At 41.6% G+C, this 23,644-nt stretch overlaps 2 protein-coding genes and 1 long non-coding RNA gene across 3 annotated transcripts in view; 1 reads left to right on the top strand and 2 right to left on the bottom strand.

The window, feature by feature from the left end:
- LOC148658592 (F-actin-capping protein subunit alpha-1) overlaps nt 1-18,884 on the bottom strand; it is a 34,075-nt gene extending 15,191 nt beyond the window's left edge. The window contains exon 1 of the mRNA XM_088639978.1: nt 18,777-18,884. Coding sequence (XP_088496104.1) covers nt 18,777-18,815 — 39 coding nt within the window. The 5' untranslated portion in view covers nt 18,816-18,884. The remainder of the gene's footprint in view (nt 1-18,776) is intronic.
- Nucleotides 8,885-13,108, bottom strand: LOC148658593 (uncharacterized). Its single transcript, XR_015940110.1, has 2 exons — nt 11,962-13,108; nt 8,885-11,347 (listed from the first exon to the last, which is right to left on the bottom strand). It is a non-coding gene; the product is annotated as an uncharacterized LOC148658593 (long non-coding RNA).
- A 2,579-nt stretch (nt 18,885-21,463) lies between the features above and the next one.
- st7l (suppression of tumorigenicity 7 like) overlaps nt 21,464-23,644 on the top strand; it is a 34,895-nt gene continuing 32,714 nt past the window's right edge. The window contains exons 1-2 of the mRNA XM_088639979.1: nt 21,464-21,665; nt 23,040-23,122. Coding sequence (XP_088496105.1) covers nt 21,497-21,665; nt 23,040-23,122 — 252 coding nt within the window. The 5' untranslated portion in view covers nt 21,464-21,496. The remainder of the gene's footprint in view (nt 21,666-23,039; nt 23,123-23,644) is intronic.

Genomic DNA, 23,644 nt, shown 5'->3' on the forward strand with positions numbered 1-23,644 from the left:
AGCAGACCCCCCGATGTCCCTGGTAGATATTTGCAATGCTCTGCTCAAGCTCAAGTCCACTTCGAAGAATACAATGCAGAAACCTCAGAACACATTTACGGGACACAGTACAAAGTGCCTAACACAGGGGATTGGGTAACCTTTGAACATGATGAAGACGAACGTTTTATATTTTGGGGCCTTTTCAGGTTTTTGGAATAAACTAAAATATTAAGTGAGAGGCCCTCAAAAGATGAAATATTCTGAGACACAGTAAACTACATTAATCCAGTCACTGCTGCGGTTTCTATAAACCCGCAGTGTGAGATGGTGCACTGTAATTTTCAGTGTAGACACCCTAAAACTAAAAAAAAAAAGAGTAGTTCATAAATTACAGCATTATCCGATTTATGGTGTATTAAAGATCCTTATAATATGATTTTAGCATCCAAGCCATGAACATTTCAGCAGATTTGTCATACACAATCAATCACACTGTCAGCTCTTTCAAAAGCGATCTCCGAGTAAGGAACCACAATCAAATTCTTGCAAAACTGTTTCAGTAGCCGGAAAAAAGAGAGAGAGAGAGAGATTCGGCAGTGCAGTCTTAATGAGACATTCTTTGCTTCCTGCTTCGCTAGGCAGCCTTGCAGATTTTTACCATTTCAGGTAAAGGCTCTGAATTCTGCAAAAGCCTCAACTTCCTCTTTCAGAATTGCTGCAGGCTTGTCTGCAGAGACACCAGACTCCTATTGCACAGCAGTTTGCTGCCTTTCAGGTTTCACAAGCAGTCGATTCTGGCAGAAACAGGCCTAGCAGGAAGGAAAGCCATAGAATGAATTACCTTGCAGTACTTCTGTAAATCTACCTCTAGGACTGGAGCCATCTTGAATTATAGAGCATCTGGGCTTGGCTTAAATGACAGCTCACAGCTCAAGATATGTGGAATGAAGCAGGTTACTATGCAAAGAAAGACCTTTAAGTTCTCTTGCAATACTTCATAAATAACACAGATTAGACCTGGTTAACTCTTCATTCATTCTAAAACCCGTAATTTCTGGAATACTGTTACAGTATTTTAAGGATGGCAGTCACTCTCTCTGTGGACAGAGCAGGCTACAGGAGGCTTCCCCAGAGACCTTCAAAAACCAAGGACTAAGAGGAAGAAACACATGTGAGGTGCTTAACATGACACTGTTTGTGCCTGTTGTGAGCTCTTTAGTCCATCCATCCATTCTCAAACTGCTTCATCCAATTCAGGGTCCCGGAGGAGCTGGGACCTATTTCACAAAGCAACAGGTACAAGACAGGGCACACGCTGGATGGGACACCAGTCCATCGCAAAGCACACACAGACACCGACGCACACACTGATTTACCCACCAGGGTGTTACTGGGGAAAAAAAACGGAGCGCCTGGAGGAAATCCATGTGAACACGGAGATACCATACATGCTCCACACAGATGGCACCCCAGTTCTGTAAGGCAGTAAGGCGAACCACTGTGTCACATAGGAAAGCAATATGGAAAACCAGCAAGTGACACCTCAGCTGCAGAAGACAGATCTGACTTTATGCTTTCACTGCACAGCTAGTAATCCTGGCTAAACTGGATCCAAAGATGGAAAAGAAGCAGGCTAAAATCTACATTACAGGGAAAAAAAAAAAAAAATCAAAGGTAATTTTTGTAAACCCCGGAGCTAAATAAATATAATATGACTACATCTATCACTCATATTAATGTAAAAGCCTGACATCCATTCATTCATCAGTCTTGCACAGCACAGATGGGTTTCTATGATGCTTCTATGAACCAGGAAGAGCAGATGTCCTCCATCCTCAGCTGATCAATAATGCTGATCAATAACTCAATAAAGACCCATGTGACTTGGAACTCCTTATGGTTATGGTAAAGTTTGAGTAAAGCTTTACTGCCCAGTTCTTCTCCCAGGTAATATCCCTCAGCTCTCGTGGTTAAATTCTAGGTTCAATCCTTACAATTGCTTTGGTCTGAAGTGAGTAGGTTGCCTTCGATTGTTAAGCTGAAGGTACTAGTTGTTTCTATCCTAGTCTGACTGGACAGCCGGCTGAAAAATGAGTAACTGAAAAAGTGTGAATTGGACTCACAGCAGGCAAATCCAGAAAATGTCCTTCTTTTTCTCATTTTACAGGCACATTTGTCTCAAGAGAGTGGTACTTTAATCTCAAGATTAGTCAGAGAACAGCAACAGACAGGAGGAGGGCAGTTAGCCCAACCTGTTCATCTGGCTCAGTTTTAGTCACAAACAACAATTTTGCTCACAATGGGAATCACCACCCACACACATTTGCAAGGGGTGGGGGGAAGAACCTGGGGCAACTATCAAATCCCACACACAAACAGGGAGAACATGCAAACTCCACACAGATAGGTACTCCCATCTGGAACAGAACACAGGACCCTGGGGTATGCGAAGCAGATGTGTACTTCCACACCACCTTACAGCCCTACCTGCTGCTCTTCAGATTCTTAAACATTCATGTTCACGGATGGGGGCCATTTCCCGCAAACAGTGCACAAAAAAGTCATCTTTTTACCCTGAGGCACTTTGATTGCTTCTCAGAATCCTACAGTGTATTGTGTATGAACAGTAGGCTGTCCAACGAGATATAGCTTAGTTCTTCCTTCTAAAGAGAGAATAATAAAAGCTAATAAGAGGCAAACTGCTTTTGAAAGATTACAGGAAATCCTGGAGTCCTGGGTAACATGAGCTTGTCAGCACCATGTAGCAAATATCAGTGGAACAAACAGATTTAGTCATCACAAACCTACAGGCCAACACCTTAATGAACAAGCAATGAAAAAAGATTACACCTCCCCCCACGACGCTAAGGCTGTAATTTTGTCATCCAAAGCTAACATTAAGACTTCTCCAGCATATGTTTGAAGTCACAAGGGCGGAGCGGTGGATCTGTGGCTAAGGATCTGCGCCTGTGGCTGAAAGGTTGATGGTTCGTATCCCGCGGCCGGCAGAGGAATCCTACTCCATTGGGCCCCTGAGCAAGGCCCTTAACCCCAGCTGCTCCAGGGGCGCCGTATCAATGGCCGACCCTGCGCTCTGACCCCAAGCTTCTCTCCCCGTCTGTGTGTCTCATGGAGACCGAGTTACAATTTCTGCAATGTGGGCAATACCAACCCCAAACCACAGGTCATGCAGCTTTTTATAACATTTCTTTAAAGTTTTCCACAAAATATCCAAGGACTAGAAAAGCAACACAAATTTCATGCAGAAATTTCCAGTCAGTATCCAGAGTTCTACCACTTCAATATGAAGATTTATTGCCCGGGTTATGCCAATCAAGACTGTTCATTTTAATAGAGTAAGGTATCTCTCCTTCTCTTTTAATATCTAAAAAAAATATTTTGTAACTGACGTCCCTGCCTTGCCTGCAGGTATATATGAGCAGCACACACACATCTCCTCACCTGTGGCCATTTAAAGATTCATCCAGACAGTATCATGTTTGTCTAGCAATCCCATTAACATCACTGAAACAGGAAGAGGACTGGCCACAGGGAAGCAGTGGTAACCCCTCAACCCTGTTTGCCTCCCCCAAAACAGTATTGTATAGGTATGCACATAATTATAACTGAATCAATCTGAACTACACTAACTGTAAGCACCCTTTAGATTAGTTATATTTTTATATTACATTAACAGAGACAGAAACCACTCTGAGGCTATTATTTATATATAGACAATTTTATTTTTAGACCTGGCCATCTGAACCCTTCAGGTATGATTACTCGAAGATTAAAAGTAAATGCCTGATCACATACATCAAGACCAACACATGCCCACGGTGAATGATAACAGCATTCTCCGGGTTTTCTTTTCACGGTCCTTGAACCAGGCAACATAAACCAAATTCGATGCAAGACGGGGAGTCTGAATCAAGGCCAGTGACCTTTACACTAGCGCACATCTTTCAACAGAGGCGTACGCTACCCTTGTCAAGACAAGGAGAATCCAGGCCCGAAAAACAGCCTGCATGTATTTGCGCATTTGGATGCACTTTTCCATCAATTATTACACCTGCTGGCACTTCGTTACAGCAGCATCCCAGTGGAAAACGAGCTATTCAGCTAGAAAATGGAAACAGAAAAGCCCTCATAGCTTCCTGTTTTACTTAATTTCCAAGCACTGTGATGGAGAACAAACAATACAAAATTCTGTCGTAGCAAATTAAAGATTTTACACTTGAAGTACTGGAGCTACCATGTTTCCTAGCTAAAGCTGTCTGCTTTGCATGGGCATGACCTGCAGCAGCTGGTGTGTGGAGCGACAGCAGTCCACAACACTGAGGATATGCTGCAGGGTTCTAGCCTGTAAATCACCTGTATCTGCTGGTTTCTCTTCCAAATGAACAGAAATAATAGACATAATTAAGACCATTCCATTAATGAATGGTCTTAATTAAACTGCTTGTTTGATCAGATCATTTTAATGGTTTCTGCTCTCAAGAAGGTGCCCAAGCTCAGTAAGGAGCACCTATCCCATGGACATCTAGGTGCTGAAAAGATATCAATTTGCATTTCCACTGGAACCTAGACGTTGTCATATTGTGTTTACTGAAGTGATCCTGAGCAGGCTCAGGTCTGATTCACACACACACACATCAGCATATTACAGCAATCCACTTCACAGATCTTAGTGCAGTTGAACTACTAGTTTTCTCAATAAGCCAATAACAGGCAGGAGACTATGCATCAATTACCTCGTCATTCAATTCAGGATCATGGGGGTGCCTCTCCCAACAAGTAATGGGCACAAGGCAGGATACACCCTGGATGGGACACCAGTCTATTGCAAGGCAGATAGACACAAAAACACCAGGGCCAATAGGTTCAAGTCAATTAACCTACTATCATGTCGTCGGACTCTTGGAGGAAGGCTGCTTGAACACATGCGTGAACTCTATACAGACAGCACCCCGGGTCCAGAATTCAAGCGAGAGCCCCAGTTCCCCAGTTGAGGTAGCACTGCGTCAAGATGGGAGACTACTGGTGGAGAAATCAACCATAGCTCCCAAAAAGCAACACACTGACTTGATAACACTGTCGACACAAGAACTACAGGGCACAAGATCAAATGGAACGGACAAAACAATGCAGGGCTTCGTTAGGGCAATAATCTTGTTTTCCTGACTCGCTGTTTAGGGCATTGATGCATTTTCTGCACCTAAATTGAGGACAGTTTTAGTTACAGCGGAGGGGGGGAGTTGCTTGGTGAAACTCACTTTGTGTGGGAGCCAGCCACTTTTAGGATGTCCCCAAGCTGGCCCAGGGTGACCCGGGGAACTGGCCAGTTTTAGGACAGCTTAGGGTCATCTGGAAGTTTAAGCAGCTTTGAGCTGTCCCGTAAATGAGCAGTGTACATGTAAAAGGGCTCAGTGCACTCAACATGTTACAGTTACATGTTGAAACCGAGACAGTGTAGAGTTTTGCTATGTCTGTGGCACAGCAGAGTTGGCCGTCGGGTATGGAGTAGCGCCGTGTCCGCCCTGAGCCCATGAGTGACTGCAATCACATTCTGGCACAGGCACACGAAGTAGGTATCTGGCATTTAAACAGCTGGGCTCATGCACACCAATGAATGCTTCCTGCATTATGCAAGCGCTTGATATAGTCATTCCCACCTTCCTATGGGTAGCACTCGCTGTTCACCCGGTTTTCCATGCGGCTCTCTCATAACTGACATCTGCTTAAAGCAGGAGAAGATCCGAAGAAACAGCCCCTCTTCATAGAGGTCTTCTCTACCCAGCACAGACCCATCAGGTTTTCCCATGAATGGGGCTATCTGGTCTCATGTAAGAAAGTTAATCATTTTGCAAGTCTTTCTGACAGCCAGAAACTGCAGGCTCAGAAAGAAAACGGCAAGAACACAATGCACAGTGGAAGACTTCTTTGTTAAACTAGATGGCTTATTTTCTGCCCGGTATTTACAGTTGGGAAAGGGATCAAGATGTGGGGCAGTTAACGAGTGGGGGGGAAAGTACAGTTCAGATTGGGAATCTTCACCCTTTCATCATTCGGTACCAGAGACATGACCGACCATCGTACTGTTTGTTTCGCCTGAGAAGCACAACACAGGCGTTCATCACCAACCTAGGCCACAATCCCAGATCCCAATCCTCACCAAACTACTGGAATAAGAAGGTCTTTCCCACACACCATTTCAAGCTCAACTGAAGGCAGCCCTTCCAGGCTGGGAGGGGAGTGAGCTACAAATATTCAAACCATTGTGGAAGATACGCCATGCCCTTGCTCTCACTGGCAGAGTATCAACACCATAACCTGAGCTGGCTCCTAATATTATGGTCAGAGAGCATTCGTACAAAGCAGTGATTGAGATGTTACATTGAAAACCCATTGACAGGGATGAATTGCACCTTTTTAGAGAAACGCCATGGTAAAAATCAATCACCAAGAGAACCTCTCAAAGTATGCACACCCTAGACTCAACCAAATGACCTCCAGCCCCTCTGATCACACTGCAGCCGCAAGGCAGATACAGAGCAGAGGATGACTGGATTAAGTGCTCAGGACCCATGTAATGAAGCTATTACTATCATCAGGGCAGTTCCTAAACACTTCCGTGTTTCCCCAGTCAACTGCACTTTAACCTTTGGAGAACAGCCTGATCAGGGAGAGGACACTAAATCTCCCCAAGGATGGGACTGGGACTACCAAGACTCCCATGCAAATCCAGCTGTGGGTTAAACTGGAAAATAAGTGCTAGGGGGGGTTCCCTATGCAAATCACACACAGCCTGTCTGTGCGCCTCACCACATATTTGAATTCCTGTGACGTATGCCCTGCCGCTCCACAGCTCCCCCCGATGGCTACTGGAGGCCGTGCCAGTTCTGTTCCTATCCCGCACCCCACATTGACACAGAACCCCACAGAAGTGCCCAGGGCCATTACTCTGTTACTGCCAGTTCTCTTAACCACACCGACTGAGGTGATGAGCACTAAAGTCAGAGTCTGGGCTCCGATTGGTCTGGCCAAAGAGGAAATGAACTCTTCACACACACACACACATGCCCCATGTGTTGGGATTTGGTAAGTTGTAATAAACTTAAGATCTGTTTTTAATTAAAATTCTTCTCTCAGAATGCATAATCAGAACTTCCCGACAGCTAGGATAATAAACAGGAAAAGTCTCCATGATCAATTCTCTGAAGAGCCTCCTACTTAAAGCTCAGTCCGAACCGCAGAACAGGCCCCATTCTTCCCAGAAGCCAAAACCTTTCACCTAAGCTGAACCTGCGCAAAGGCGAACCGTAATGCAGCAAAAGAAATCCGATACTATGAAAATAATTTATTCCTCACCTGTTCCCTCAAGATTTGCCTCTACAAGGTTAATTTTCAAACAAAACATTAAAGTCTTACATTACTGACTACACATTAAAAGTCTGACAAATTCAAATATTTTTACTTTTAAGAGCATACTTAAAAGTAAATAAAGGAAAGTGTTTGGCACCCATCAGGACTCTGACCAATATAACTCAAGTTGAAGAATACTCAGGGTTTTGGGAAGATCAACTAAGTGTTTCTTTAGCTTGTTTAAGTCACTTCTGTTTAAACAACAGAAAACGCAGTGCTTTTTTTGGACTGAATGGGTCTACTAAGCCTACATCCTCTCTTACTTAACAAGCCATGGGGACTCTCCCTTACAGTCACAATCAGCAGGACAGAAATAGATTGTGTTTCCCTTTTTATGGTTTACTCTCCCGTCAGTGTTAAGCTTTTTAACCATAAATTAAGAGGAGTGACAACCTTCAAACTCCAGTTTAAAGCTGGAGTGGATCTCAAGCAGGGGGTGTGGGGAGAAGCAGGGATCTCCTCAGAGACTGTTCAGGTAGTCCCCAAAACACAAAGAAGCACTTTAGCTTTCGACACTTACAGTGCAGGATCGGATCCACACCGGACATCGACTGTTCTCACCTCCGCGGTACAGGTCAAAATACAGACCACCAGGTTCAGAAAACAGGTTTTATCCCCCAGCAGGATGCGTCATGAATAACTAACAGCTAAATGCAAACTTGACTGACTGACCACCATCCACTTCACCAGCTGTTGAACGCTGCACTTTTTGCATTGCATACTGTACTGTTTACTATTGTATATTGTTTATACTGTATGCTGTTTATTACTTTCTATTGTCTTCACCCATCTGTGCACAAAGAACAAAAGTAAATAAGAATGCCAATGTATTTGTTGCAAATGGCAAATAAGCTTTTAAATTAATCAAACGGGGGCCATGCTTTATGCTTAGCCACTGAGTACCGAACCTGCAATTCAGCTTTACTTTTTACATGTGAAATATAATGATATGATAATTATGAGTATAATAAAGAGAATGATGAGTTTAAAGGGGTCAAAGTTAGAGTTAGTCTCCCAGCTGGAAGACTGTGTATATAGCCGTCTTGATGTATGGAAGCTACCAAGGGACCCATTCCAGCACATTGAGTCAGAAGGGTGAGGCACTTTATCAAACTGCCTTCAGTTTCCTGAGAAATCTCTTCTGAAGTCACCTGGGAAATTCCCACTCCTGACTGATGGGCAGATGATGCTTCTGTGAGTTAAGGCTTTGTATTCCGAGACCAGTTCACAAGCATTTGTTTTTTCTTCTTCAGTTTTTCCATGTTTTGTTTGGAATTTGTTTAAAAAAAAGACAAAACGCTTCTGGCTGGAATGGCATCTTTTGGCCATCTGTTATTAAGGTTTCCAGTGTGGTTTCTTTATTTTCCTCGACTGGAATAATTCTGCATTTCAGACTAAATAAGCAGACATCCTACTGCACTGAATCTTAAGCAGAAAAAAAACAAAACAAAAAAGCACGAGGATGGTCAAAACAAGATTTTTTTTTTCCTTGGGGATTGCTGTTTAATTTGACACCAGGGAGAGAGACTGAAAACAGAGCATTTCCTTTTCCTTTCGCTCAACTTTCTTGTGACTGGCCGTGTGGGGTGGGGTTACCGTGAGAACACGGAGTTGAAGGGCTTGAAAGAAAAGAAAGGAAAGAACAACATACAGTCACCTCTTACTGCTTCCTTTCCCTGTTTAAGAGTTGACCCTTTGTCACAGTCTGTACAAAAGCACCAGAGAAACAAAAGGCAAAAACTATCTACTGAATCTTGCCCTCTGTGCAAAATGCGAGTCCTGTAAACTCCCTTTTCAGACTCCACCTATTAAGGACTACAGACAAGAACGGCCAGAACAGTGGCTCACCCACAGGACCTGACACACACAAGATGCTTGAGGTTATGGAAATGTTTTAGCCCTCTGGGGATTTATGATTGTGCTGTGGGCTATTACACCTTGGGACTGTTTGATACTGAGACCAGGGAGCACAGAGCACGTAGATCATCTCAATTAATCTTCTTGCAGTGAAAATCACCATCTAATTCAATGCATGGCAAGCGTTTCACAAAGCAAAGGCAAGATATGTAATCGACTAGCACACAGTTTCACAACATACTGACTATAAAGCAGTGTGAGACTTCTCAAGGGTTCTGCACATAGTGCAAATCGAAACATACTTGTGAAATGAAGATCCTCTCGCACCGATAACGTGCTGTGAACTGTCAACTGCCACTTTTTTATACAAGCTCTCTCACCGGCATTTTCCTCTTGATCCTGCAAATTGCTAGTTACTTGCCATGACATGAATGGCGAATCACAAGTCGCTCTGTAGGTGGTTCAAAAGGTTTCGCCAGCCAGTAAAAATTCCTCTGCCCTGCAGACAGGATGAATCCTATAGCTCAAGGCTGTTGGTTATAGTCCAGGCTGAGCCGATTGCCGACAGAGGCTGAGCAGTAGATTACAAACAGCTGGTGTCGGCAGGGACGTGACAGCAACTACTGATGCTCTCAGAGTGCCTATAAGACTGGCGACTAGCGCTCAGAGCCGTGATCATTCTCAACTGCACCTCACACTAACACTCTTAGTAAAAACACTTTTCCCCCCCCACAATCGGAACATCCCGGGATCATTTTTCTACCTTTCCCAACCCACCGAAGGGAGGTAAGCAGTTGGAAAACTGGCTACCGCTGAGAAGAAATGCCTATTCTAAATTTTAAGAAAACCACTTTTAAAGATATGTAGAGTGCAAAAATTCACTAGAAAAAAGGCTTATGAGATCCTCATCCAACTGGCAAGCTCTAATATAAAGCTTTAGAGGAGAAAAGGATAAAACTTAATTCTCAAGATATTCGCTGATAATTGATCCTGACAATTTGTTCTCGCAAGCTTCCTAATTTTATGATCTTAACTCCCAGGAGATGGGCTGTTTGGCAAGAAAAATCACACTCAAGTTTACTGCTTTTTCCTCAAACGTATAAAGGAGACATAACCTTTGTTCTACTCAGGCTGTAAGAGATATCACTGAACCAGAAGCTTCACAAGCTCCTAGTCAAAGCTACTGAATGTGGAAGTGCTGAGCAGGGTTCACTGTTTAGAGAAGTCCGTACCTGCCCTCGTTGTCTATATCGCCTCAGTGTAGTATCTGTGCTCGCTCCCATTGCAAGCCCTTTGTGCAAGCCATTGTTTGAATACTGTGCACAGACACGTTAAAGAAGTCAGATGCATGCAAGTTCTAACACGTTTTGGGTCTTTTAGCAAAGATCATGTTCCTTCCAAACACCGATCTGCCCATCAGCTGCAGACTCTCTCTCTGTTGTGCAAGAGGCTTCCTGAAAACACATGACCTACCGAAACCTCCAATAGTCCTGAACAAAATATGCTCCACTGGAGAAGCACCGAGTGAACACTGAACAATTCTGATGTCTATGTAAAGTCAGCTAACCGTTCAAAAATATTAATAATGAAAAGAGAACTGCATTTACACGTTTCTCTACACCAAACTGGCCAACATCCAATCAGAAATTAAATTTAGATTGGAAACTACGTACTACAATGGCAGCAAACCGGTTGAACAGAAGAGACAACTTCCTGCAAGAAGTTTCACTGGTTTCAATTCTGCAGCTCACTTTCACATGCAAAATGTGTTAAAATCTGGTTCAATGACCTACACAGAAAGCTGTGCCGTCCCAGTTACCAGAGACGCAGAGAAGGTTTTTGAAAGAGCCGAGTCTCCTGACTGTCTTCTAACACTGACGTGGCCTTAGGCTGGAACTGCTACTACTCTCTTTGGAGTTTGCGCTGCGTCAGAACATTTTCCGGATATTTGTCTCCGCGCTGTGCGAGACTCAACGTGTTGTCGACACGCTGCCTGAGCCTACATGAGTACGCCGAGGAAAAAAAAGGGTGGAGAAAGTCTCGTTCCGGGACCCCGACCCTCAGCTCAAGCCATTTCAGGTTTCTACAAGAAATTACATCATTACTCAATCCATTTGAATAGAAAAAGTGAAATTATTTGTCCCCGTGAGCTTAAGTGAAATACATGTGTAGGACTTTATATGGCTGGCCTCTTAACAATGTAGTAAACCACAAAAAACTAACGTGTAAACAGTTAAACTGTCAGAGCATGGGAGCCTTTTTTTCCCATCTTTTAGGTTTGTGACCAGTTTAGTGTGGTAGTGAACCTTGAGCCTATTCCCGACAAACAGGCGCAAGGCAGGATGTACCCTGTATGGGACACCACTACATCACAGGGCAGATAAACAGACTCATTCACACCAGGGCCAGTTTTCACAGAATCAACCTCCCAGTAGGAGCACCTGGAGGTAACCCACGCAAATATGGGGAAAACATACAAACGCCACCGCCCCAGGATCAGAATTGAACCCAGGACCCTAGCACTGCGATTAAGCCATGCTAACCACCCTGCAAACCCTTGAAGTGGATGAAGTGGTTAGAAAACGGATGGATGAAGGTTTATTACTACCTATGTCTACCAAGTAAAGGGGCTTTGACACTCGGTTGCCTCTGCGGATTAACTCGTCCCTGTTGACATTTACAATTCCTTGAGCTTACCAAGCATGGAGCGAGAGGATACCAATGGTCTGAAGGCTCTATCGGATGTCCTGTAGACGTTCATCAATCTGTGCGTTTGACTGTCTGCATTCTTTGGCTTTTTGGTTCGTTTAATGCAGGAAAACAGTCAGCAACTGCATTTGTTCTGTGTAAAATTGGTTTAGGATATTTGACCCCATCTGATTTCCTGGAACAAATAATGTTTGGCACACAAACACGAGCAGAGGAGTGCAGCATGAAGAAAAGCGCCTGTTGCAGGTTTTGTCACTCCTGTTTTCCACCATGAATGAGTGAAACATGCAGGAGGGACTTCAACCCCAGGCCAATACAGAAAATAGTACTGTACTTGTCTTAAATGTTTTAATAGTGCAAAATATAGAGAAATGGAACTAGGAAGACCATAAACCACACCCGTAAAAACAGCATACTATACTTAGTGTTCCTGAAATGAACCTACAGCATCACCCCTACAGATTACTCTGTTCAACATAAATATTGCTATTGTAATCATAGACAAACGGAGATGTTCTATTTTCTAATTGCTTGCAATTCAGGGGTCACAGGGGAACTGGAGCCTATCCCGGCAAGCACCAAGCACAAGGCAGAATACACCCTGAATGGGACACCAGCCCATCTTGGACACACATGGGCACAAACTCACACCAGGGTCGTTTTTTTCCAAATGGCCAGTTAACCTGCCAGCATGTCTTTGTACTGTGGGAAGAAACCAGAACACTGGTAGAAAAAACATACAAACACAGGAAGGGCATACAAACTCCACACAGATAGCACCTCATGTCTGGAATTAAACCCAGGGCCCTGCGCTGAGAGGCCGCAAAGATAACCACTGCGCCACTGTGCCACCCCTCCTTTGAACTTCCCTTGCTAGAACTGCTTCCTGTTACTGTACTGCCTTGGCCAGTCTTAGCCCTTAGTCTAATAATCTGTTCTTCATAGGTCCTCTCTCTACAGACATGCTTGAGTGGTTTAAAACGAAGGCCTGGCAGTGTCGACACTGAACCGCTGCATTAGTACTAAAGGGTTTCAATTTTTCATCAGTAGGAAAAAAAAAAAAAGAGGTAAAAATAGCCCTTTTTCAGGACTCTGGGCAGTGATCTGAGGCAGAATTAGTCCTTTTTTATGAAGATTTTATCCCTGCCATTATACAACAGCCCAGAGCTTAGACTCTAAAGAAACTAGCACACATCAAAAACTACAAAAAGTTCATATTAATGTTAATACTGATGGCTTTTGTCCTCAAAGCCATGTACAGGAACAAGAGAGTAACTTGCAAACAACTATACACTGTTGATGTACCAAATATCCTTTGTCTGCACTGTGCAATTTGTAAACATATTCTATATCTTTTATGTTTGATACCACAGAATTCAGACCTAACCTCAACTCCTGAAATAGACTTTTGAGTTCTATTAGAACTTTTATATTTGTATAATATTAGAATTCTATTATTCTATTAGAATTTGAGAAATTTTCAAAATCACTTTTGAATCTGGAAGAGATTTTTACTTTTTAAATCTCCTACTTCCAAATCACAGTTTTCCTCCATATATCTGCAATACCAATATCCAAAGCTTAATAAGTGGTGTCTAATAAGGTGACAGATAAAGACTGCATGTCAGTAAATGCCCAGACATGTAAAGACTGAATACATCTTGTTTAAAAATATTCATATTAAACTGAGAAGTGCCATTTCGCATACTGTTGTAGAACACCACTAGCTCCCAAGAAAATAAGTAAAACGAATTCTTTGTCAGATCTGTTCATTTCTCAATCATTACCTTGCAATTTATCCCACAGCCGACACTTTTCAGGAAGCAAAATACGTTGGTCCTGAGTTGCACGTGCTTGATAAAATCATTTTTATAGCAATTTAGACTCGCCTATCATTTCTCCCCATACCTAACGATTTGGCACAGCCAATTGTGTGCGTTTTCAAGTCTTGATTTGCAGCACCAAACCCCGTGACCGAACACAGGAGAGAAAGAGGAAGGAGGAAGTGCAGACGGATTCCTCTGACCCGCCTACCTTCAAGCCACTCATTTTTAACATGTCACCAGCAACATAGTCCTGTACTGGAGGATGAGCTCCAATTGGAGGATCCTCAATTCCTCACTGCCTGCAACACCCCAAGTTGCCACAGGGGTCACTGTGTCACGAAGACCCAATTGAGACCAGGCTGACTGAACTGAATCCCACCCTACAGCACTGGCCAAACTGCTCCCGCATGGGAAACCCAGGTCAGTCAGCTGGCGTCGTGACCCAGACTCGAACCCGCGACCAAAGAGCTATGGTGGAGTATGCGCCTGGGTGAGTGCCTTTACCAGTCGAGCCATTTGAGGTTTGTGGTTTCTAAAACCAGTCTGAATGTTTACTGCCAAGGTAAACCAAGTTAAATTTAGCCATCCAATCTGATCATTTGCTAAGCTACCATCTATTTTTGTCATTTTACAGGCCAGGAAAATCAGACCTGCTAATGGAGAGAAGTGTGGAAGGTAGACGGAGATGGGAAAAGGAGAAAAAACTCCGCAAAGGATTTAATGCGTCAGAACAGGGGCGGAAAAAATGAAAAAAACTGTAAATAGAGAGACATTAAGTGATGGGTCAAGAACTTTTTTAAGAAGTTAAAATCCCCACATTACTTACAAAAAACAACAAAAGCCTAATTATTATGGTTCCATTTCACTATTTTGAGGCCGTCAGATTGAGGAATCAGATGTACACAGGTACATTCCATTACTGAGTTCGCTGGGGGAATGCTAGCTAATTGCTCCAGCCTGTCAATTAACTTACACAGTGAAAAACAACGGACAATCTAATAGGCAATTAGTTTTCATCTAAAGACGCAACTTCAGGGATGCATTCTTACCTCGAGCCACTTTGGAACACACAAGAACAAACTTCGCTTTTTTTAAAGAAGTTAACTTGCCTGCAGAAGACCTAAGCAAAGCCAAATTGTAACATAGGTCAGCGCAACCTCAGCACGTTCACAATACATTAAATAAACCAGCACTGTGCAACAAGAATGACTTATTTCCCAAATTGAAAAAAAAAATTCTCACTATTTTTTCTGGCTGGTGCTTTTATACAAAATGACTTGCAGCCATTTTTATAGCTGGGTAATTAACTGGAACAACCGAGGTGAAGCACCTTGCTCAAAGGTAAAACAGCAGAACTTAATTTCTATATATTTGTATTGCGTACAATAAGATTTACTTCATTCTAACATATTATATTCAAGTTCGCACGTTCTCACCCTAGTTTCTGTAGATTTCCACTGCATGCTTGTTTGAATGTCCCACAAAAGTTATTTTGACAGCAGACTATTCAGGCAGCACATGGGGTGTGGGATTTTAAGAATGGATTTAAAAAAAAAGGCTTATGCCAAACAACAACAAAAATGTTCCAATCTTGCAACACTTTAGTTAAAAAAAACTTCTCACATTTTCCATTGGCAGCATTTCTTAGCAAGAAGAAAGGGCCTCAACATCAGATCTGTTTATGGAACGGCTAAAAAAAAAACGTTTATAGAAACTCTTGCACATTACAGTAAGCTAACAGGGTGCAGATTACTTTAATTTGGTCCAGGTATGAAGAGAGAAATTTCAGTACATGAAAAGAGATGTTTGCCACTACTGTGCAATAGTTCCTTGTACCAACAGTCCACCCTGACCGAAACTCTTCTCTATGTGGTCATGCTACAGAACGGGTAATACAGGGATCCTGCAACAAGAACATAATTAGAAATGGACAATTGTTTTAGTTTGGTTCACTTTTTGAAACTATTTGCTGACTGTCAGGTTCTACTTAGCTCAAACTGCAAAAAAACATCTTTAAGTACCCGTGACTGGAAAAAAACATTTTTCTGTTCGAGCTCCAGTGCCAATATGAATATTTTATCTTTGGCTTCCAGGTTAAGACAGATTTGAGACTAAAGTCACGTCAGAACAGATCTTTTGCTTTCCTGATCAGGGTTTGTAATATGGTGTCTTGTACAGCAGACAGTGGCATTTTTCATCACTGGACTGTCATCTGAGCTTCGGGGACAAAAACGTCATATCAAGGAGATAAATAGGGCTTCCAACACTGGGATGAATGTGCTTGAGTGGCTGCTTCTAGATAATGGATGTGAAATTCTCACCCATTCATTGAGGGCCACAAGACTCCAGATTTTATTGCACTTCAGATATTGATTGCTTACCTTATTTGTTTAAACAAACTGAAATTAATTCACTTCCGGTAAGGCTCTCTCCCTCCGAAGTCCCCCTCCTCTACCAGTGCATGTCAATGATCTGGCCAGCAACTAATTCTGTATTTCTCACAAGCAGATGATATTATATAGCATACTAGCATGACAACATTTATTTATTAATCTAAACTTGCTTTCATGCAACATATATGTTGCATCTGAGGTTGGACTGGGACTATGGTGTTTGGCACAGTTAGTAGCACCTGAAAGGTCATGCTAAAAGCCTGCTCTCCCAGAATCCCCTCTGATCTCTCCAAGATCTCTGATTGCGCACAAGAACCCAGGCAAGCAACATCACTCTCACAGACTTATTATACATTGTAAGGCTAGTTACAGGAAATAAAGATGTGCACACACTTTACTACAGATGACCAGGTGGTTTAGTCAAAATCATGGCACTGGTAAGGCTGGGGGTGTGGGCCTTATTTGGGGAAAAACAACATCTGGAGATTACAGTAACAGGACAATTTTCCATGCTTTACATTAGTTAAACTAAATTGATTATTTCATTTCTCCATGTATGCTTTCCTGATCTCACTGCAGAACAATTCGTCAACTGCACTTTCACATTTCTACACTTGTCAGCGCCACAAGGGAACTGAACTAATAACTTTAACCCCACTGCACCACCCCTGTGTTAAGACAGAATTCTTTCTTCCACAACACAAATCCAAAACACCCTAAAAATCAAGTTTGTGAGTTCCCCCACTTGCACGAACAGGAGATATCTAAACAAGAGGCTGCATTAAGAAAAGTGTTCAGTAAAGAACACAGACCTATAGGCAAAACCTGAACTTTTCGTGTCAAATACACGAGTCTCAGCAGTTTCTGAAGAGCGCTGCTGCTGCTCTCCTGCAGGTCCGATAAATCGCACTCTTCAGTACCGGATAAGAGCGCAACATCACCTCGCCTTCCCCTTTAGACTCTAAGGCTCCGTTAATAGCAGGGCCCGGAGCTAAGAGTTTGCGTTTAGGAAAGTTTCGCTGTCAGCAATACTTCAGCAAACTTAAGGAACTACCACACCCTCGCCAGATTCGGGTTTCAAGACGAGATCGAACTGACAAGCAAGAAGGGAACTCCATGACAGCGCCAGTTCGAGCAACAGAGATACTCCCTAACCCACAGCACTGGTCGAAGAGCTTGCGCACAGCGCTCTTTCGCAATGCAAGCCAGTTTTTAAAAATCGCAGCGGTAGCCGTTTCCCTTTGATTAAAATCTCTTAAGAACCACCTGTGAGAAGTGACTCCATACATTTTCGTTTCACAAGTAATATTTAACTCGCTTTCCGTTATTCCCAATACGCAACCAAAACTGCTCTCAAGGGGAACTAACCCCATTTCTAACTAAGCACAGCGCAGTCCACGTTTGAAGACATCAATACAGCTTACAAATAAGGGAGTGTCTGTGGCTGTCCTTAGAATTATACATTTCTAAAGGTGAAGGTACTGTCCCATTTTCTGTGCACCACAGACTGCGCTCAGCACTTCACAACTAATATTTTATAAACATAAAAATCCCCAAGTATTCACTAATTTGGCAGCATAGCGCATAATTGCACACCTCTCAGATACAGTATGTCTGTTACAAAGTAGAACTCATTTACGGTTTTCGTGGCGTCAACTCAATTACCAGCTACCACTTAGTTCAGGTGTTATACGGGAAGATTTTATTTTGGAAAAGCTATGTCTGTCCATGCAAACTAGATTGCTACGTTTTACAGCACGTTTCCCATCTAGAATCGAAACACCACCTACCTGTTTTGGTACGCAAAACTGACAATTGGGTCTCGACAGTAAGTTTGTATTTGTTTTCAGTCTTATTTGAATATTCCAATTTGATTACTTTTGCGCAATAGGCGGCTTCATTTGATAAGAATATTCAAAGCAATGACTAAAACAAATCGAGAGAGAAAAGAGTCGACATTTTATTTTTTTTAAAAGATATAGTATCGATATCAACCCAGTTACTTGGCACTAGGGAGGGGGACCTCTTTGAAACAGGAAGTCGTTTGCAAAATCTAACCTGATTTACCAGCTACTTAACACCAAAACAGGCCCTAACGAGGAACTCAAATATACAAGTTCGCCAATAGCTGTTGACTATGAAAAGGCATACCACAGTGTTCCTGAAATAACGCGATCGCCCGAGCATAGGACATTTTACAAAATATATTAGATACTGTTCTCCATAATCCGGATTCAAAGACGGAACTAACTTGGCTTAATTCCTGTCAAGTACAGTTAAACCACACTTTTAGCCTAATCTAAGAAGACTGCAACGACATGTAAAATATAACACAGTGAAGTGGGTACAAGCCTGTCTCACATTTTATAAAACCGCAAGATTATTATTTTTTAAAATAATGAATCTTTTTAAATGATCATGCAGCGGAGCAGCTGAAAACACAATTTTGCATGGTTGAAAAAAGTAGGAAGTGCGCGGAGATGTTGGGAGAATCGAATCTGGGGCTTTTTACGTCTCCAAAAAACGTAATCTGCAAAATGGTTGCCCACAATTAAATTAAAAACATTTAAAACCAGCTCCCTACCTTCTCCTCATCAGTAAGCTGCTCCTCAAAGTCGGCCATCTTGGCTCCTCTGGACCAGCCCCAGTATGCACTGCATCATGGGAAACACACAAGCCGTCTGCAGTCTTATTATTTTTAAATATGGCCTCTTCAAACACATCAAAAAGGTAAAAAGGGGGGTGCTACTGCCGACTATTGGTCATTCTGCCGGTTAATACATCTTAAAAGTCTAAAATTGACGCTTAATATTTACACCTTTTCACTTTAATTTATCGTCGTAATTTTTGGTATAGTAATACATTTGTATTAAGTGTTAACTTGTACAGTGCTTTCAGAGTTTACCAATCACCTTTGTACTGTATTTTTTATATTAAAGTGTTTGTGTTTTATTGGTGTATTAACTGACAATTCTCTTCCTCTGTGTTTTGCATTTTTTAAATCCTTTTCAATTTTATAGATCAATGAAGCTTTTAGCAAATAATTATTTTAATAACTTTATTTTATATAACATCTTTAATGGCACAATCTCAAGAGTTATATAATAAAATAATCAAACAAAAGAGACAGGTATGCAGAAGTTGTGACAATATTAAAAACTGGAGTATGAAAGTGGGTTTTATGACAGGATTTCAGAGTGTTGACTTGCATGCAAGATTGGATAGGAGGTCATCCACAGCCTTGGAGCAACAGAACAGAACTCCCAGTCTCCCAGTGTTTGGAGTCTTGTATTGGGAACTGAAAGAAGTCCAGAGACTAAAGAGCTTAAACAAAGTGTACCACTCTGCTGCCAAAGCAAGGTTGGTCAGTACTGCAATGGGAGACCTCTAAGGAAAGCTGAGATGCGCCTTTAAGTGGCTTTGGTCAACCAGTAGGTGTCACCCTTTCCCCTGGTCCATAAATTCCAAACCAATGCTTCAGTATAGTTTCCTCCAAGGACCGGCTGGTACTGTAGGTTAATTGACTTGTGTAAAACTGGCCCTGGTGTGAGTATATGTGCATGCCCATGTCTGTGTGTGCCCTGTCCATGGTGTATTCCGCCATGAGTCCAGTGCTTCTCAGGATAGGCTCCAGTCCAAACTCAGATCCTGAACAGGATGAGTGGTGATTGATGGTGATGCCAGAGTATACTGTGCTGGAGAAGGAGTCACTCTTTAGATGAGAAGTTAAACAGAGGATGATGGCTTCGTCATTGTAAGATCCCTGTTTGAAAGTGTAGGGCTGTTAAACCTGGTTTGAAGGCTATACTCCACTCTGGGGCCAGTCTAGCCTACCTGAGATTTTCAAGTGGTGACGCAGTCTCCTGTGTAGTGGGACTGCCCATATATGATGGCCTGTATGTCACACCAGTAGATGTGGCTCTTCAGCGGCGGATGAAGTGTGTTCTTATGTAAAGCGCTTTGCAATCCTTTAAGGTTGAAAATATGAAGGAAATGAAATTAGTTCAAATTTAGGCTAAATGCACTAACGTACATCCATTCATTTTCAGGGTTCTCAGGGGAGTCGTAATCTGGTCCAGCAAGCAACGAGCACAAGCCATGGTATGCAAAGACATGGCAAACTCTGGGGTTTTCCCCAGAAGCCGATTAGCCTGTCAGTATGGTTTTGGATTGTGGAACACCTGGAAGAAATCCACATGAACACGTACAGGCAGCAATCTAGGTCCAGAATTAAACCCAGGGCCCCAGCACTGTGAGGCAGCAGTGCCAAGCACTGTGCCACCCTACCGACATACTATTCTGCACAAAATCTAAAGTGGACAACTATGATGTATAGTGGATTATGCTATAACTTATAGGTGTCCTTAAAAGTTACTTATACATGAAAATGGCTATTTACCTACAGACTGTTACATTGATGACTTCCCTCCCCCGCTCCCCAATAAACACCATCACAGACACAAATAATTGTATTCAAAAATCCAGATATGTACTATTGAATTCTCCTCTTTTGCCAGTTTAATCTTGTTAGCTTTTTATGGTTGTGGTATAAGTAGGCATACATTGAAAATGTTTTTCAAATGTTTAATGGTATTTGGTAATTGAATGATTGAAGGGAGATGACTATCACTCATATCTATAATATGCCATCAGCCCAAGAAAGCCAACATCTCAGTATTTGTAAAACGCAAAACATTTGAAGGACACTTTCAAATACATTTTAATTCCTAAGTAAGTGTCCCTTTTCATTTGATCAAAATTAAACCAAAATGTTAAGGTCATTTATTTTGAATATTAGCAATCCAGTTAAATGTAAATACTATTTCTGCCATATCTCATCTGAACTGTCTTCAGAGCCATAAAATTAAATCTTATAACGTTTACATCATAAACATTAAAAACAGTTTATTTTATTTTATATAATTATGATAATAAATGTGCAATATTTTGTATCATTAGTACAATCATCATTATTGTTGGGAACAAAACCAGGCTGGACAGAGAATATACTGGGACAGTAACATACATTATGGTTTCTCATCCAAGATAAATATTTATTTTTTATAAATGCTTAAATCTAAAATAAGGGGCACTGTAAATTAAAAAGAGGTGAAAACGCCTCCCAGGCGTCTCTAGGCCCACAGCTGCAAACGCCTGACGTTCACCATTGAAAATTAAATAAATATATGACGCTTTAGTGACTCCACACATTGGCTGTAGCAATTCTTATCAGCTAACAGTACTGCAGAGGACAGTCCTCCACTATCCCATAGTTCCTGTGTTTATATTTTTTTCTGGGTAAACATGGCGGATGCAAACAACAGTAGCTCATCGTCTCCCGGATTTACGGAGAAATTTAAATCCTGGCTCTCGTGGTCTTGGACTTATTTATGGGTCCTTTGGTTTGCTATGCTGTTGGCTCTAGTCTACATTCTCCGGAGCCCCCTGAAGCTACAGGAAAACCTCGCTACAGGTAAAAACTGTTGAATCAGTTGATAAGGGGAGCTATCTGGAACTGACAGGTTTCAGTTCGAGCCGAGGGAAATTTGCAAACAGTTACATTTATACGATCCGGGTGGAGTGTGCAACTGTATTTCTGCGTCCTTTAAGCAGCCCCAGTACGGAGAGGTGTTTATGTCTGACTGTCAACTTCACGTTTGCATGAAAGGAGATTTTGGTACCGGTCTGTACTCCCTTATGGACACACTGCCTTATGACAGTTCGACCGATGTTCCTCTACATCGGAAATCGTTGCTTTTCCAGGCCTTTTCTACTTTTCGTAAAGTGAAAAAGACAGTAAGCGCCATTCTCACGTTAATTCATTATATTGTAAACACGTAACCCAACTAACTACCCCATTATATACAAATGGTCATCATATTTCTAACATACTAACTTGCACTTAGGGATAGAACTATCTTAAAATATTCTCAGTATGACACCTCTTGAAAACGTCATTTGTTGTGTGTATTAGTGTGTGAGGCACAAAAAGTGTCCATGTAAACCTTTTTCTTCATCGGTGTGTAACTCATATCACTCCTAACACGCCTGTACTCATCTACCACACTGCCTTCATAGCTGCGAACAGTACGTCAAACAAGATATTTAAAAGCTACAGAATCGCACAGAGCTATTGCATTTGGATTGGTCCTTACATTATGATCTATCATAAAAATAAATAATAATCTTAGATCCAAATTTAATTTCATTGAGTGAAATAAAAACAAATCAATCTTTTGTATAAGCCAATCTTAAATTCATGCCTGTATGATTTGTAGAGGACAAAATATAAGATTTTGATACAGAATACTTTAAAAGTTGGCCTATATAATGGAATAGAGAGTCCTAGTACACATTAGAGCTATCACTATACCTTGGTACCAGAAGGCATTGTGGTATGTATCTGTTAAAAAGAACTACAGGATTACATCTAAGGATCTACAGAAGGCACTTATACAAATGCACTGATGAACGTATAAAGTAGAATAGTTTTATATTATTATATATGTATGTTTTTTTATTTATTTATAAATATCCAGCATACTATGATGCCTTTATGAAAGCCGTTAACCCGTAAACTTGAAATGTTTCAAGCTCCTCCTCAGTGGGAGACTTGTCGTTTTCCCTAAATCACCCTTTCTCTTGTAAATTTCTGTACCGACCTCATAACTAAAAATGAATAGTAGGAAGTACATCATGTGATATTAGTCTTTCTGCAGAAAGTACCTCCTGAATATACTGGTCTTCGGTGAAAACAGAACAAAAATCCAGTAGAGTGGGAATGTTAAGCACTGAAATGCCTGCAGTTTAAGGTGAACACCTTGCTAATCAGCCTTTTTCTTTCCAGTGTCTGTGTTCCTGAACACTCTTACCCCCAAGTTCTATGTTGCGCTTACTGGAACCTCATCACTCATTTCTGGACTCATTTTGGTGAGTGCTATCTGCTGCTTAAGAGAAAAATGAATTGGTCTTTCAGTTTATTAACAATATTTTACTTGCATTGTTGCTCTCAGAAATTGATGCTTAATAATTCAAACAGAAAATGATGAAACTGTAGAATGGATTATCACCATACAACCGGCAAAGTTTGTTAATATGAAAGATTAGCTTAAGACCTTTTTATGATTAATTATGCATTTGTTCTTGTAGTGTTTTGTATTGTAAATGTAATTCCCTTAGCAGATATAATTACTGCATCTTGTATTCCTTTTGCTCTTCATATTCTTTGCCATGTTAACAACTTGAAATGTCCAGCATATTATGATGCCTTGTGTAATTTATAGGATCAAAATCTAAAGTTTTTATGGCTCTATGTGTATATATATTTATAGTCCTACTGTATGTACATTTTACAGTGAAGTTTTTAAAGATATTGTACCTTGGACTCTAGCACAAGCTACAAAAAAAACAACAAAATAATGACTTGAGCCTTCTGTGGTTACAAACCTGAAA

Source organism: Lepisosteus platostomus, chromosome 7 (assembly GCF_059453375.1).
Source record: "Lepisosteus platostomus isolate fLepPlt1 chromosome 7, fLepPlt1.hap1, whole genome shotgun sequence".
In the NCBI taxonomy this organism is placed as follows: domain Eukaryota; kingdom Metazoa; phylum Chordata; class Actinopteri; order Semionotiformes; family Lepisosteidae; genus Lepisosteus; species Lepisosteus platostomus.